The 17716-nt window shown below is 41.0% G+C and overlaps 1 protein-coding gene across 2 annotated transcripts in view; it reads right to left on the bottom strand.

The window, feature by feature from the left end:
• The window catches only part of FBXO11 (F-box protein 11), a 70595-nt gene that overhangs the window by 5853 nt on the left and 47026 nt on the right, over window positions 1-17716 (bottom strand). The window contains exons 4-16 of one of the 2 annotated variants that reach the window (XM_081903854.1): window positions 16362-16506; window positions 14289-14418; window positions 12983-13066; window positions 12763-12895; window positions 9356-9462; window positions 9152-9263; window positions 8179-8285; window positions 7944-8081; window positions 5503-5720; window positions 4730-4815; window positions 4545-4639; window positions 3390-3512; window positions 1299-1384 (exon numbers count right to left, since the gene is read on the bottom strand). In XM_081903854.1, the coding sequence (XP_081759980.1) occupies window positions 1299-1384; window positions 3390-3512; window positions 4545-4639; window positions 4730-4815; window positions 5503-5720; window positions 7944-8081; window positions 8179-8285; window positions 9152-9263; window positions 9356-9462; window positions 12763-12895; window positions 12983-13066; window positions 14289-14418; window positions 16362-16506 (1564 nt within the window). The remainder of the gene's footprint in view (window positions 1-1298; window positions 1385-3389; window positions 3513-4544; window positions 4640-4729; window positions 4816-5502; window positions 5721-7943; window positions 8082-8178; window positions 8286-9151; window positions 9264-9355; window positions 9463-12762; window positions 12896-12982; window positions 13067-14288; window positions 14419-16361; window positions 16507-17716) is intronic. The other variant, XM_081903855.1, reaches the window with a different exon arrangement.

Here is a 17716-nt window from a genome sequence, read left to right as displayed (position 1 = left end):
TTTCTTCCTATATACCTTCCCCTCTCGGCATGTATAGAAAACAATCCCATAGACCACGAGATCCCTGTTTAGCTGAATGCAGAATCTCTCCTATGTTATGAACCAAATCCAGACTCACAAAGTAATGTTCTGGCAGATAAAGGTTCTGAAAGTATGTACATGGCTGCACCAGATGTTCTCTTCTTTATTTTATTTTTTAAATAGTGAAGGGGGAGCTTAAATTCTTAATTAAGGTGCAATTCTTTTGGCTAGCATTCCCACACCTTTTTCAATATTACTGGAAATAATTGTGAACACCCTCACCCCCACCCTTTTAGTCTCAGCCCTCATGTACCTATCATCTGAACACATCTAGTATATCTTTATACTGTAGTATAAAGAACAATGGATATAATGGGGCTTATATGTCTACAATTAATTTTTTATGGCACCTCTCATGTTCTAAAGTGACTCTATACCACACCCTGAAAAGTTGAGAAACTGAAGAGTATTTTTAGCTATGGAAAAAATCTTTCAAGTATGCTCTATGATGAAAGTTAAGAAACTGCTTGTGTGCATGAAAGGACTTTGCCATTCTTTTTCATCAGCCTGCAACTCTTCACTGTGTTTAAAAGGGAAGGGAAAATATAATTCATATGGCACACTTGGTGAACTAAGTGTGTTTTAATTTTTTGATGAAAACCAAGAACTCTGTAAAATGAACTCCTATTTTGCAGATAGAAAAATGAAGATAAAAGACAGGGACTTACTCTGAGGTCATCGAATAAAGCCTTGACAAATGTTAGATCAGAACAGGGGTTGCTAACCTCCTTGGCTTGGGGTTGCACTCACTCATGACCAGCTCTCTAGGTGTGACCACCCAACATTCATCCTCTCTTATATGCCCACAGAGGTAGCTTAATTATCACACCATCCCTTCTCCTCAAATGATTATTCTGATGACCAGGAACGGTGTGATTTGTATCCTCGCCAGGGCACTGGATTCTATCCACTCCAGTGCTGGCATCTTAGGAGTTCAGAGGAAATTGCTTTTCCACTCCTGGAACAGAATCTGTCTCCCAGGCCAAATACAAAACTAGTCATTGAAAGACATGGGTCTGACACTTCCAACAATTTCAAGCCCAAGATAAGAGCTACTACCACATAACAATCTTGCCAGTGGACAGGAAAGGAAAACAGCCAAATGTAAAGTAACATATGTAGTGCAATTGTTAAGATGGTGAGAAAAGTTGACAATTCACTGACTGGTTTATATATTAAAAACATTTTGAAGCAAAACAAATGAAGATATACTTTACCTGATTTGAACCCCTGAGTACATATGGTTATAGATATCATTGTCCTCCAGCACTCCATGTCCATTGTCATAGAAATAAACACCAACCTGGAGCATTAAAGAGACATTGGGAAATGGTAAATTAATTTTTATATCATGGCAATTTAAAGCCATGATTTAAACCGGGAAGAAAAGAGGTTGATTAAATCAAGTATCTCACTAATACTACTTCATGTATTTCCTGAACAATAGTGTAAATCTGACTACTAGTAAAACAGGTAAAATAGTTTTATTTACACTTTTATTTTTATAACCAAGCCTCACATTTTTGTTACTCTGTATACATTTTGCATGCTTTCCCTTTTTTTAACCTGTAGAGAGATTGTACTTAAAATATTCCTATACAGGGTCTTTCATAATTATGACCAGCATCCCATACACAAGACTTGGTAAAGTTAAATACGGGAATAAAGGAACCAACACACTGGGGATTTTCTTTTCTTTTCTCGTTCCCAGTGTTGCTCCTTTCTGCTTATTGAGCAAACAAGAACAGTTTATTTTCATCAGGTAAAAATGAAATGCCTGTGTTTGGGAGGCATAGTGTAAATATTCATATCTGAGAAATGATCAAACTGGTTTTTCAATTAGAAAGAAAAGCCTCATTCAACATGAATCTAATACAGACACCAATTCAGTTTAGATTGTGGTTAACTGTAGAGCTAACATGCTTACATCCACGTTACTTAACAGTGGCTTAAGGGAATACTGGGTTGTATTGTTTTATCTATTCATATACTGCTGAATGCCAAAATGGTTTCTAAACCGTTTACAAAACAAAAATAACCTACTGTACAACACTGTTAAAATACAGAATTGAAAATACACCACATTTAAAATACACAAACAATGCCATTAGACAAAATAAATGTCCATGATTGAAATATGCAATGAAACATTCCCAAACAGCTGCATCTTCCGGAGCCAGAATGCCAACACAGATGGGGCCGACCACATTTCAGCAGAGTGTGCATTCCATAACACTGCGGCCACCTGTGAAATAGCCCCCTCTGCGTCACCACAAGCCAATCACCAGGGTGCGTCGAGAATAGGATTATTCCACACCTGTTGAATTTAATGCCCTTTCTGGGCAATGGAGGGGAAGCCAGTCTTTCTGGGTGACCTGGTCCAGAGTCTTTAAAGGTTTTATATCTAAGTAACAAGAGCTTAAAACTTGTTCAGTGGCTAATAGGCAGACAGGGCAAAGTCCCTTAGCACTGGCATGGTATGTGCCTGGTAAGCAGCCCCACTCACCAGGTGGGCTGCAGGATCCTGCATCAGCTGCAACCTCCACACCAGTTGTAAGAGAAGCTCCACACAGGGCATGACAGGAGTATATATGTTAGGCTACCAGTGCATTAGTCACAGAGGCCAAGCTATCTATGTCTAGGAAAGGGCACAGTTGAAATACCAACCAAGGCTGGTGATATTCACAATGGAGACTGATGCAGATGGTTCCAAGAGGCCTTCTAAACAATGTGCCTGTTCTTTCAGAGGGAGTGCAAATATATCTAGAGCAGGTTAAGCCCCAATACTTGGACCTGGGAACCACTTGCCCACAGTGTCTCTGTCTAATATCCAATTAAGTCAAACTCAAGACAAAAGTCCACCAAAACAAATTGACTTGACTAACTCAAGAACATTTATTTCAATGGGTCTTAAGTAGGACTTAAGTGGATGCAACCGATAGTACAGTGGTGCCCCGCAAGACGAATGCCTCGCAAGACGGAAAACCCGCTAGACGAAAGGGTTTTCCGTTTTGGAGGTGCTTCGCAAAACCAATTTCCTATGGGCTTGCTTCGCAAGACGAAAATGTCTTGCGAGTTCCTGCGGGGTTTTTTTCTCTCCCCCCCTTTTCCCAAGCCGCTAAGCCGCTTAACAGCTGATCCGCTAAGCCGCTTAACAGCTGATCCGCTAAGCCGCTTAACAGCTGATCCGCTAAGCAGCTGATCTGCTAAGCCGCTTCTTTAAATTACACATTTTTAAAAAATCCAGCCATACAGTAAAGAGTTTGAAATCAGTATTACTGCCAACCACATAGTAAGGTGGGACGTACCTGTTTACCACTATGTATTCTATTTCTTCTCAGCACTGGCGTGCTCCCTGTTGTCACCCAGACTCCAGCCAAGGTATTACTGTAAACTTCGTTTTCTTCAATCACACCTTGGCCTTTTTCATGCTGAAAGCAAAACAAAAACTGGTAAACAAAAGCAAGACCTGCAAAAAAAGGTTTATTTTTAAATGTTCCTACTTCCTTTTGTTAGCTGCAGCCCTGTTCCTTCAACTCTCTTTGGAGCCAGTTAATTTTTCTTTTCCAACTGTAACTCACCATTTGGTGGTTACTGAGCATGCTTAGTCCTCACTGGGGTGTTTGGGGATCACCCAGTAATTTTTTAAAAAGTTATGTTTGTTTTTTTTTACTTTTGCAACCCTCAAAGTTATACCAAGCATGCAGATATTTCCCACTAGTTCCTTAACGACATGTTTTTGCCTACAATCTCAGCAGCACTCTACATCTTAGTTCCCTATTAGAAAGAGTGAATCTGCTTCAATGCTTTAATTTATCAAGATCACAGTTAGCCAATGCTGGGAATATGAATGTAAGAGCCACCCTGCTGGATCAGACCGAAAGCCCATCTGGCCCAGGATCCTGTTCTCATAGAAGCCATAGCCAGATGCTAGGTGAAGCCTGCAAGCAGGTCCCAAGTGAAACACTCTCTCCTCATCAGCACCTCCCAGCAACTGATATAGAGGGATATTGCCTCTGACGGTGGAGGCAGAATATAGCCTTAACCTCCATGAATTTTTAAAACCCTCTTTTAAATGCTTTCATATTTTCATATCTTTCATATTTTCGTATCTTTCATAAGAAAGAAAAGTGCATTATCAACAATCTAACTTATGCAGGTTGACCATCAGGCCCTAACCTAAATCTGTGACCTAATTATGACTTCTTCATTTTGGTGAGACTTAAAGTGTCCCAGTAACACAAGACAAGTTTTCAAACGTTTAGGGGTTAAAGATGCCAAACTGCCAACACTTTCAAGCAAACATTTTTTTAAAAAACCCTTCCAGATTAATATGTTTAACAAGCTTTCCCTTCCAGGTTCTTTCCCCAACCACACGTTTACATTCCACATTTTGAATGCCTGAAAAGGGCTCTAGCAAAAAATTTTCTGAGTTCACATCAAAACCACACAGAGATGCTCACCACATAAATACCGCCATGTTGGCCATCGTGAATCTTGTTGTGTCGAACAATGGGACAGCTGTTAGTCCGAATCTGTATCCCTGCTAATGCATTTCCTGTTAAAAGAGGTTACAAGTATGAAGAAAAATGCAGCCCAAGGACACAAGGAGTATCAAATGCAGCAAAGCAAATATTCATTTTTTTACCATATATGTCATTTCCTTCAATAAGGCCTCTTCCATCACCAAATATGTAGACTCCACCTTGATTCCCATTGAAAATTGCATTACCCCTAAGGTGAAAAAGCCAGAGAAAACAGAAGTTGTCAAGCACCACATAATCTAAATGTACATAGGCTGTACAGTATACACAGAACTGTGGCTTCTAAATGGAAGACTAATTAATTTTTATTACACATAACACTGCTCTTCACTCTAACAGCTTAGAATAGTTTCTATGACATTCCCAGGTAGTCCCCATCTAGAAAGCTTACGGGGCTGGACTTGCATGATGGCTTAGAAATCAGATGATCCTCAAATATCAGTGGCAATGCACACTACAATGCTATCCATGTTTCCTTTGATGAGCCTCTGATATTTCCTCTGAATGCAGTACTTGCATTTGGTGCCTTCTAAATTTGATTCCAAATGCAGGACCTACTGGAATAGGGTCAGAGCTCTCAAGTGGAGCCAATCCCCAGCAAAAAATAAGGCTTGAATTCTTCTTTTGGCTGGAATCTTTGGTAGCCACAGCTTGAATTCAAGCTGGGGCTACAGAAGAAGAAATGAAGAACCCAGAGAGCACTTAAAGAGTGCACTGCTGATTCTTCAATTGAAGTTGAATTACCTGATGTCATATGATACCAGGTGACTGACAGGTGGTGATGCTACCCATTTGTCAAAAATGGCCCACAGAGGGTGGGCCAGTCCCCACTTCTGTCCAAGGGCTTGAGAATCTAGGCCAAAATAAAGACAGGTACCTTATTGTTGGGTCACTGTTTGAAGTAATCCATACACCTGCAAAATTGTTTGCATAGATCTTATTTTCTATAAATTGTCCTCTTCCTTTTTCATGAACATAGATTCCTCCAGTTTGACCATGGTGGATTTCACAACGAACTACTGTAGGGTTGGCATAAGCTTTCACTTCAAAACCTGCTATTCTATTTCTATGTATGTTGCAGCTTTCAAAATAACCCTGAAAACAAGGAAGAAAATGGGGAGTGGTAAGGAAATATAATTGGGTGGGTGTCTTTCCCCCCCTCCCAGCTACCTGACATTATAATAAAGATGGTACTGAGCAAAAATACAGTTAGACTGTTTTATTATTTCTTTAAAACTGCAAGTAATCATATTGGCTTACAGAGTAATTTTTAAGAGACAGGACCATCTGAACAACTGTAAAAGCACTTCAAGTATTGCACTAGAAAACAGGCCCATTTCTTTGGTTGCAGAGTTGGACATAACACTAGCACATTGTTTAAGTGTAACGTAACCACAAACTATGATTTAGCACAGACTTTTCCAACCTCATGTCCCCAGTTGTTGTTTTTTGTATTACCCATCATGCCTGATCGTTGGCCATGTTAGCTGCAAACGGTGTGAGTTATATGGCTCACATGCTACCCCATCTGTAACAACTATGGGATAAGAAGGCTTTAGACTGAAGTTGTGTGCTTTTCAAACCCTAAAGGTAAAGGTACCCCTGCCTGTACGGGCCAGTCTTGACAGACTCTAGGGTTGTGCGCTCATCTCACTCTAGAGGCCGGGAGCCAGCGCTGTCCGCAGACACTTCCGGGTCACGTGGCCAGCGTGACGAAGCTGCTCTGGCGAACCGGCACCAGAGCAGCACACGGGAACGCCGTTTACCTTCCTGCTATAAAGCGGTAGCTATTTATCTACTTGCACTTAAGGGTGCTTTTGAACTGCTAGGTGGGCAGGAGCTGGGACCGAACGACGGGAGCTCACCCCGCCGCGGGGATTCGAACCGCCGACCATGCGATCGGCAAGTCCTAGGTGCTGAGGTTTTACCCACAGTGCCACCCGCGTCCCTACTTTCAAACCCTACACTGTGGTTAATCTTCCCTATAGTTAATAAAAGCAAGCCAGTCCAATGAGCTGTGGCTTTATTTTGCCTTATATCTACTAGCCATAGATTAACCAGAGAATCATAGAATTGTAGTTGGAAGGAGGATCATCTGAGGATCATCTACACCTGGTGATTTTGCCACATTGATGCCTCATGGCAAACATCTTCTTTCATATGGAGCAATTGCCATTGTACACAGATCCGAGGCGGAGCTTTCTAAAACCCGTTTATACAGGAAAGTGGCTGCTGAGTAACAACAATGCTGTAGTGACACATAAGAGGTCTTTTTGGCTCTGGTGGCAAAAAAGGAGCTGTAAATTGTAAGGAGAATTCAGAGGACTAAATTGAAACTCAGTTAGTGTAGCCATGGTGGTTCCTCTGTTATCGCCTCTCTCATAATTTCTAGTTACTATTTTTATTTGAAGTTGTTTGTGTTATATTTTATACTGTTTGTGATTGTATGGATTTGTCATGCCCTTTGTCTAGTAAAATAAACTTTAACAAAACTAAAACAAATAATAATATGTCAAGTATATCCTGCAAATGTAAATCAGCCCTAACAAGTACTAACGCAAACACTGGAAAACAATAATTTCAGAACAAAGCAGCAGGTGAAGGGCAAGCTGAAAATAAAACATCAAGAATCTCTGCGTAATTGGAATTCTGTTCCCAGTTTTTGAAATATGTTGTGGAAAGTAGCTGAATGTAATGCACCAACCAAAGATTGAGGGAGGTCTCCAAAGAAAAATGATCTTGTGATCATCATTGTTGAAGATGTATGAAGAGACAAGTGATGGATAGAAGACACTTTTCCATATCAATCCTACACCTAACCTCCAAATCCAATTATAAAACCTAGCCTGCGGGGCAGGAGGTGGCATGAATGTCAGAATTTCAGTGGCCTGCTTTCAAGGAGGTATTGTCTTTCTGGTTTAGGAACACAGTACCAATTTTTTAGTACCTAGTGTGCCAAGCAGCTGACATACACGAAGCAGCTGAAACACCCATTCTAAATCCTGGTTTAAAAAGTAATGGTAGCCAGCACTTGTGAAGATGTAGCACTTTGCCAAAGATTATGCTAGTAAGGCAATGGAGGCAGGCATTCACATGGATGAGGGAACCTGCTACACATTCCCAGTCTTCTAACCAGGCATTACTTCTGCTCTGGGTCTCAATAGTCTCCAGTGTACATTATTTACTTGAGGGCCATGCAAAAGAGAAACCATCAACGCTGGAAACAGGTGGACAAAAACAAGCTGCTTTAACACTCACTTTCCCCACAGAAATATGCACACCCCACAAGCTCCCCTCAAAAGGAAAAGTATACATTACCATGCCGTGGTCAAACGTGAAAACACCAACATCGCGCCCATGGTGAATATGATTCCTTCTAATAATAGGGTTTCCGTGGTTTTTGACCCAAATCCCAGCTAATGCATTATTGGAGATCTCATTGTCCTCATATATTCCCTAAAATATCAGAAAATAGTGTGAATTGAAGATGGATCAGGCAATTTTATTTTTGCAAGGTGGAAAAAATGGGGGTGGGGTGGGAAAGGGTGTTCACCTGTGCGTGATCTGTAATGTAGAGACCAACATTTTCACAATCACTGATGTTGCAATGCTTGATAGTGGGACAAGCTCCTTGACCACTAACACAGACTGCAGAACCAACTGAAGAGGAAACAACATTTACATTTTAAAACTGGAATTAGATCTGCCTTCATAAGAGACCTACAACTTCATCATCCATTAAAAATAATAAAAGAAAATGAAGTAACTTGGAAACACTGAATGAACTTGGCTAGGTTCTTGCCAATTATCTTGGCTTAAGCTTTCAGGATAAACTAGATAGCAGGGGCATGAAATGGCTTCAGATGAATCCTGAGCCAAAGCAGAGGGCTTAGGATGGGTTGTGTGGCCAGTGCATGCCCTTGGCCAAGCCAGCTAATTCATTACCTCGCTTGCTCACAGCTACACCATGTGAACAGACCCACAGAGAAACAAGGAGTTGGGGAGCGGGGGCTGAGTTTGCACCATCCTGGTCCTTGCCTGATTTGCTCTTCAAGTGTGTGTGTGTGTGTGTGTGTGTGTGTGAGCGCGTTACAACAGCTGTTTGACCCGTGTATCATCTAGCTGCAGGTAGGAGTGTTTGTGTGGATGCAGGTGTGGTCTAGGACCTGTGGAGTTCTTCCTTAGTGGAAGAACAGGGGGAGAGGCAGAGGGAGGAGAGTAGCTAGGAGATTTAACATCTACGTCTGATGGTGTGGGACATGTGTAGTACTGGGTCTTAGTTTACTATTCTGTGGTCCAATCCCCCAGCTGCATATTGGGTGAATGGTGGTGGGTTAATGATTCTGGGAGGGCAGGTAGAAGGGTGTGGTCAAGATGCCTCCCAATTCCAGTAGTGATGGGCAGGAGAAGGCACGGCTGGATGGCTGATCACCATCGGGGGCAGGTGCCTAGTCGTTTGGTCTCCAGCCCTTGTGCATCTTGTACACCTGTTACTTCATGACAGTTTTAACAGAGCAATTACTAACCTGTACAAGTACTTCGAATAATACAATGGTCTATTATTGGGCTGCAGTTAACTGTAATCTCTAAGCAGTGGTGGGCATTGTGATGTTGTGCAGATTTATCATCAGGGTTAAACTGAAAGTAAATACAATAAAACTCGTTACAAGCCATCCATTTCTTTCAACTCAAGTAATTTCAGCTTAAGTGCTTGCTCCCGTGTTTCTTACCCTGATTGTCATATAACCAACGTAAGCATCCTCAGATCCCTCCATGAAGACAAAGGTTGAATCTCTTGTGTTTTCTATAATGACCTTATCTGCCACTTTCCCGGGTGCTGGCGGGGGAAACAATACTAAAGCTGAAGGTTGAAAATGCACAGCATATTTCCAATACAACCTACAATTACGTTGTTCCAGCAATAAGCTTTATACTTCCATTGTGACTCAGGATAACAGTTCTGGCTCTATAAGTACAGACATTCAGTCTCAGATTCATTCAGTAAGTTCAGTTTACAAGAAATAGAAGGATCTTTCTGTTAAGTTTTATCGAAGTCCAATTCTCAGCAGACAAACTCCCAGGTTTTAGATGGAAACATTTCTTCAGTTAAAAGCTAATAGAATAAGGTGTCAACTGTGATTTCTAGAACAATCATTATGTATCTGCTGAAGAATCTGCTTTAATGTTATACTTTAAATTAGACTCATAGAATTATGGAGTGGGAAGGGAACTTGGTGAGAGCGCCAAATCCTGACCACTAGACCAGGGGTCGGCAACCTAAGGCCCATGGGCCACAAGCGGCCCACGAGGGCCATTTAACCGGTCCACAAGCCGCCCCCGAACCAAGCCACCCACTTGGCGAGTCCCCACGCGTTGCGCTAAACCAGAACAGCGTGGTGCAGGGACTTGCTTCCGCGGCACTGGAAATTGCATCAGTGCATGCGCAGATGCCAGAAATCATGGGCGCGCACACTCACAATCCAGCCCACAGAGGGATTTCCATTGGAGTGAACCGGCCCAGGCGAGGTAAACCTTGCCAACCCCTGCACTAGACCATCAGGGATGTGCAAGGAAGCGACCTTGGTGGTCATCTAGTCCAATCCCTGCTCAATGAATGATCAGTCATGCAGAATACTACTAAAGCATCCCTCACAGACAACAGATCCCTGTTTCTATTTTTAACTATGAATCTAAAATATTAGCTTTCTTGAATAAATTGCAAGTCATTTAATGCTAATTAATAGCTCCTTATTTCTCCAAAACCTTTTTACACACTTCTTCATTATTATTTTTTTAAGGCAGTTTACAACAAATGAACACCAAAATTTACTAGTATCCAAATTAGTGTAAACCAATATACAATCGTACCTTGGTTGCCAAATGCCTAGCAACTTGTATGTTTCGTCTCCCGAACGATCGAAAGTGAGTGTTCCGGATTTCAAATGATTTTCGGATGCTGAATGTCTGGCGTGGCTTCCGATTGGCTGCAGAACACTCCTGCAGCCAATTAGAAGCCGCATCTTGGTCAAACAGACTTCTGGAACGCATTCTGTTCCAGAACCAAGGTACGACTGTATTGAGTTGGTTGAAGCAGTCAGTTGTTTTTTTCAAGAACACGTGTGCTATTCTTAGGAAGCCAGCAGGGGGAGCAGAAAGCCACAATCTAACATTCTCATTTTGATGGCGGAAGTGCAAGTTTGCAACTTAAGTATCAATCAGAATGAAAGGACCTACAAGCTAGATTCAGTATAGAAAATATTTATTTCATGCAGCTTTAGAATTTCTCCTCTTAATACTTGTGAGCAAAGTGGTTATAGTAAATCCAAACAAGATGTAAATACTGTTGATTGCCCCAGATGAATGGTATCCAACTTGTTTTGGAGGGGGCTGAACTTCCCCCAAGGGATCAGATTCGTAGACCAACTGTGCTCTTGCATCCAGTATTGTTGCTGAAAAGGTATGCGGTCTCAAAGCACCTCACATCATCTCAGGCTGACCTACCAACTGCATCTCGTAACAACTTGCTTGGCTTACCATAGCTGCACTGCCTCTGAACATGGTCCAGAAAGTTCAGATTATCAAACACAGAGCAGCAAAACTGGTCAATAAGCTCATATTACACAACTACTTCATCGTTTGCACTGGCTTCCAGTTCATTTCTGGGCCAAACACAAACTTATGGGGTTATCTCTGCTCACAAATACCTGCATAGACCCTAAGAACATCTTCAGAGGCCCTTGTTTGAAGTGTCCCTGCAGACACATGGCTAGCAAAGAAAACTTTTCAGTGGAAGCTCACCTGACACCTAACAGTGTAGTCTTTTTGGTGTGCCGTGAAGACATTTTTATTTCGCTAGGCACCGTTTGAATGATTTTAGACCTTGGGCCCTACTGGCTTTATTCTGACATTGTTTTAGTCAGTGTTCGATTTTCTGTTCATGTTACGATTATTTTTATTTTATGCATAGCTGTCAACTTTCCTCTTTTCTTGCGAGGAAGCCTATTCGGAATAAGGGAATTTCCCTTTAAAAAAGGGAAACGTTGACAGCTATGTTTTATGGTTTAAAAATATTGTGCACGCTTTCTAGAAAAATGCTGCAAATAAATAAAGCAGAACAAGCCAACTTTAAATAGCTGGTTAAAAGGGAATAGGCAAACACACCACACAGACACCAACTAATATGAAAAAAGAAATCAAATACCATAGTTCTCTCTCAGGGAAGGAGCTCTTTTAACCGACAAGCTAAGAGAAAAGTGAGCAACATGGTTGGGCTCCAGATTCATGGAGAATCACAGCCCTGCTGCCACAGTAGTTAGTTCCTGTACGCCTGCTGTCATCTAACTGAAAGAGTATTTTCTTTTGATTAACATTGTTTGTCTGCAAGTAATCGCTCTAGTAATTATATATCTTTCTACAGCATTAGATACACACCTTATGTATCATCACCACAGACAGAAGAACAAACACATTCATTAGCTGTAGATTGGCATTCATTCTGCTTGGGCAATTGTTCTGTAGTTTGTGACCTTTACCTAAGCAGAAACAAGTCAGCTGCACCATTCAGGGCTGAGAGTGAGTTTTGCCATGATCTTTGGGGCTAAACAAGTTGGGGCTAACCTGCTGGGAGCTGGAAGGGATCTGCCCTGCCTCTTGGCTTGGGGCAGGGCCTGACTGGCTCCATAAAGGACTGTTGTTGCTTCTGCTCGATAGAGGGGGCTCCTTTTTAAAATTGTTTTTATTTTTTATGTCCTTTTAAATTGAATTTTTTCCCCCCATTTGGTTGTGTACCTTTTGATGTGTTTTATTTATTGTTTATGACTTTTGTTATGTTGGTAAATATGTAAATCTTGTCTTCTTTATACTGAAAATGGAGGGGGAAAGCATTTTGAGGTAAGCCTACAATGAAGCCGCCTTCAGCATGACATAAAGGAAGTCCCATAAGTTGAAACGCAAAGTGATAGGCTGTATAATAATAATAATAATAATAATAATAATAATAATAATAATATATTATTTATACCCCGCCCATCTGGAGTCACATCATCCATGCTTCCTTTTCTTTCCCTGCTATCCAGAAACATTCAAGAAAGAACAGAACTTTATCTACTGATACTGGGATTCCTTTCAAATTAAATACCTGCACCAATCATGGTGATTGGAGATTCAATGTATATCCACTCGTCCGTGTATATGCCAGAATGAACAAAGATAAGTCCATCAAAGTGAGCTTCTTGAACCCCACCTAATGCATCTTCAATTGTGTCATAATACTAGAAGAAAACAAGAAGCAGTTGTAAGACAAATAGCCACAGGAAAGGCATGTCAATGTTCATTTGAAGTGATTCAGAAAAACTTACCAACATGTTTTCTCTTCCTTTGTATCTTGCTGGGTTACTGTAGAAATGTTCAGCAAATCCTGGCTTTACATGAGCTCCTTTATACTGAAAATGGAGGGGGAAAGCATTTTGAGGTAAGCCTACAATGAAGCACGACCTATGGGTTACATTTTAAAAAAGAGAGACAGACGGCACACACAAGTGTAGCATTGCAAAGCTCCTCAAAAGAGTTCAGAGCACTCATATTAACCATGCTCAGTAGGTGGATCTAGAGTCCAAGATCTGTCGCTTGCTTCAGGTACAACTGAAAAAGCTGTACTTTTGCCAACAGAAGGGAAACTGAATCTTATTGAAGACTTTGCCTTCCAATCAAATCTGTAACCCTGAGCTACGTCATTTTCCTCAGTTTCTATACCTCATTCCAGAAGATGACAAATGTCCAAGAACTACATTGCTAAAAAGCAGGATGGGGCATACACAACACAGAGAAAATGTAGATCCACCATGTTTTGTAGATTACAAGATTGCAGCAATCTTGGCACATCCTCATTTTCCTTCAGATACTTTGTTGTACTTGATTCAACACTCATCTCCTCATCCAGTGATTTAAATGTCTTCTGTCCCTGAAATTATGCTTTCTGGTCTTGATTGTAATTATAGACAAACTTAGTTACAGTCTGTATTCTGTCTCACCTTCCCACAATGACTCTGGACAGTGGTGCCAGTGTTCTACACTAAGTCTGAACCACTCATGGTGCTAAGTCAGACAGCACAAGTTGGCCTCTTGCTTGTTTCATCTGCAGTACAGTTGCACCAGGAGTGCCCCAGAAACTTTTGACCAGCATGCAATTCATTTACATAAAACCATAGTTTGTTTTTAAACTATGTTTACTATGACATGAGAATCAGGCCAATGCCTCGTTCACGAGGAGAAATCTTGCTAAGGACAGTTGCACTGCTGAAGCATGAGGAGTCTTATGGCAGAAGAACAAAAAGTGGAAGAACAAGGTAAGATGAATTTGTATGGGAGAATTAAGGTCAGATTAGAATGAGGAAGTATAGTTGGCACAGAGAGCTGGAGAACCTCAAATGTAAATAATTTGAGGTGCTGATTTTGAAGCAGAGACTGAATTGAGATCTCAATGAAGGCACTCTAACTGAAGTGGGAAAAGATTCCGAAAAAAAGGAGAAGTCCAAATGCTCACCAGGCCATAAGGAGGAAAAGGGGGAATTACCACATACCTCCCCCCTCCACCCCTTTCAGCATTTAAAACATTCTAAAACAACATGAAATACCATGCGGAAGCTTTTGAAAAGGCATTCATACCAGTTGCTGAAAGCTTTCCTTCCAGGGATTTGGGTGTTCATACTCCTCTGGATTTATCTGATAAAATTTACCAGGTTCAGGGTGCATCATTGGACGTGTATACTCAAATACTTCCATGTAGAGTCGTTTCCTAAACAAAGACACCCAGAATACAGAAGTGTGAATAGACTTTAACAGAACAAAGGTATAAACCGGATGGATCAAAAATTACATTAAAAAATTTGGAAACTTGAAAGTGGTACTTTCAGCAATGTTCAAGCTGTTGCTAACTGTTTATTTCCCATTGAACACAGCAGACAAGCAAAGAGAGCTGCCTATTTTAAACAAGTTTGGGAATTATCACTTAAGATAAAAACATAGTAATTAAGAGTAACAAGGTTTCCAGATGTGCACTGTTATTTGGGTAAGTGTCTAGGTGTGAGCAAAGTTTTAAACATGTACTTAACAGCATAGAAGGATTTTACTGAACAGCGTCAAATTTAGCACCATTTCTCACTCTGTGACTTTTTAACAGGAATAACAACATCCTTATATAAAAACGAACGATGTGCTCCATCCGGCATCCTTAACTGTATCCAGAGATACTTCACCAAGCCATGTTCTAGGGATGGGGCATCAGTGGCCCTTTATATAGTTTGCCTCCAACTCCCATCAGCTTCAGTCAACATGGTCCATGGTTAAGAAAGATGGGAGCTGTAGTCCAGCAACATCTAGAGTGCCATAAGTTCCCCATCGCTGCCATATATTAAGCACATATATAATGGTATATGGAGGAGTGCATTCTGCAAGAATAAATGCCTAGGCATGCTCCTTAGCTGCTATTTGGAAACTACCCGCCTCCCGCAATGAAGGTCTGAACAGCAGCCCAAACCGCACACCTTGGCATTCTATCCCGCATGTGGCCTGGCTTGCTATGTGCTGGAATTCCTTAAGCTTGTAAGACTGGTACCTTTGTTACCATTTTAGGTACAAGGTGAAATCTGTCTTATTACCCCAGGCTTTTAGAGGCCTCTGATGTATGTTTTAATCTGCTCACCATTTTTGTGTTTTGTTTTAATGGCCCCTGGTTTGTAAATTTTATCTTTATCCTACCTGTTGCTGTTTTTATTATGCTGCTTTATTCAATTCTTAGTTACCTCGAACCATTCATAAATTGGAGGATGTAAATCCTAAGACAAGTGTTTCTTTGATGAGATAAGCAGGCTTTGACTGTTAGGTGGGAGGTGTCCCATTTTTAGACTTTTCTATTCATCAACCCGTCTCCATCAGTAAAATCCAAGTGTTAAAGAGATTGATGTATTTTAAATTTACTTGAACAAACATGCCTGATTCTAGAGCTTTTAGAGGGAAGAAGTTGGCAAGGAGTTGCATGGTAGCAGTAAGAAACGTAAAGCATATATATGGCTGGTATTATTTACAAGGCTTGGAGCATACTTGGGGGTACTGAAAAACCTGAGCCAAGCAAAACAAACAAGCAAAAATCCACTTTGTGAATGGGAACATATGGCAAACAACATCTGCATATTTTAAAGTGTATTTCAACAATTATGCAGGCACAAATCAATTGTGCCACCTGCAAGCAAGAGAAGACTTGCCTCCATTATGGGCCGAGTGAATTTCACCTGCTCATCTTCAAAGGGTGAAGGGCAAGACCAAGGCTGGCCAAGGACAGGGGCAGGGAATATCACCTTTATAATCCTGGCACCACAGGGACACCACGCTATTTCTGTTCCTGATGCCAGGCTTGAACTGTAACTTTTATTACATCTTTTGTAAGATGTTTTGAGAGCCTCTTCAGACTTTAATGTAGGATGTAAAGTATTCTAAATAAACAATTTTTTTTGTAAGATGGCAGATTGCAAGAAGAACCCTATATAACCAGAATCAAAACAGGAGGCACGAGCTACAGAAAAATAATAGTGCAACTTCAGGTGAGTGCAACAGAAATGTAATTCAAGTAAGTACCTGCTTTTGTTCAAAATAATTAGAAAACATATTCATGAATTCAATTTTTCTATTGTGTACGGCATATATAACATACTTCAGGATAATCAAAAATACCTTTTCACTTACCACAAAATTGGATCATTAGCCAGCTCACTGAAGCGCTTACATACACAAGCTGCTCTACAAAGATCTTGCTCCAGCAAGTATGAGAAGATTTTCAGAACCACTTCATCGGGCAACTTCTCTTGAAGATATTGTTCTGCAGGTGCTGCTATTAAATATAAAACATGAATAACATGACTGATGTTCACAACCTCTCTGGGGTATTTCCACCAAAATAGATCATGGACTTTCTGTCTCTCAAAAATCAAGTGAATTACCTGAAACAGATTTACTTAGGCAGAAGTTTGACAAAAATGAATGTTATTCAAGTTTTCCATTTAAATAATACACATTTCATTTTCTAAAGAAAGTTAGGTTTGCAAGCTTTAATCAGTTTGGTAAATCAATCAAGAAAAGTTTAACAGCACATTTCTATCCTTTCGTTACTGCAACTGGATAAGGATGTGCCAGAACATATCACTGCTCTAGTAGATTTACACTTGTATGGAGATGCTACTGCAGAACATTATACTAACATATACAGGCAATGAATGATACACGTCTGATTGACACGTGACCGCTACATCATGTATCACAACGACCTGGAAGTGGCTGGCAAAGGGGGCAGAACAGGGCAGGAGCAGGCTTGTGTGCACTCAGCCAACGCATGTGGGGATTAGAAACATAACTCCCATGCAAACCGGTCATTGCCTATACTTATGTCAGTGGAACACTGCTGCCGCAAGAGGCAAAAGTAAGAAGCAGGATGAACATGAAAATTTAAGAGGAGTCTTCTGGATCAGGTCAGTGGTCCAGGATCCTGTTCTCACAGTGGTCAATCATACGGCTATGGGAAACCTGCCTAGCAGGACCTGAGCACAAAAGCTCTCTCCCCTCCTGCAGTTTCCAGCAGTTTCCAGTGGCTTCTAGCCACTGATAGCCCTCTCCTCCACAAATGTTGAATCCTCTTTTAAAGCCATCCTAGTTAGTTGCCATCAATGCTTCCTGTGTTAAGTGAATTCCACAGTTTAACTATGGGCTGTGCGGAAAAGTTTTTTGTCTGTCCTAAACCTTCCAATACTCAGCTTCATTGGATGCCCCTGTTTGGCATCCGTCCGTCTTGGGAAGCAATGGGAGAGTGTACCTTTGGGGGTGAAGTTCACACTTTATTTTAAGGATGGCTTCATTTCCTGACTTTGGATTAACATTTCCCCAGTAAAAAAACAAAACTGATTTAACTTTATGTATGCTGTACTGAGTACAATTACAGATGCAAATTAGAATTCACGTTAGCTTTTCTACCCCTCAGTTCACTCGCTCTCAACATCTGCAAACAGGTCAAGAGACTGGGCTAAAAAGCAATGAGGGTGTGCTGTGAT

Source organism: Podarcis melisellensis (assembly GCF_964234715.1).
Source record: "Podarcis melisellensis genome assembly, chromosome: 3".
NCBI lineage: Eukaryota > Metazoa > Chordata > Lepidosauria > Squamata > Lacertidae > Podarcis > Podarcis melisellensis.
This window is presented reverse-complemented; position numbering and strand designations above follow the sequence as displayed.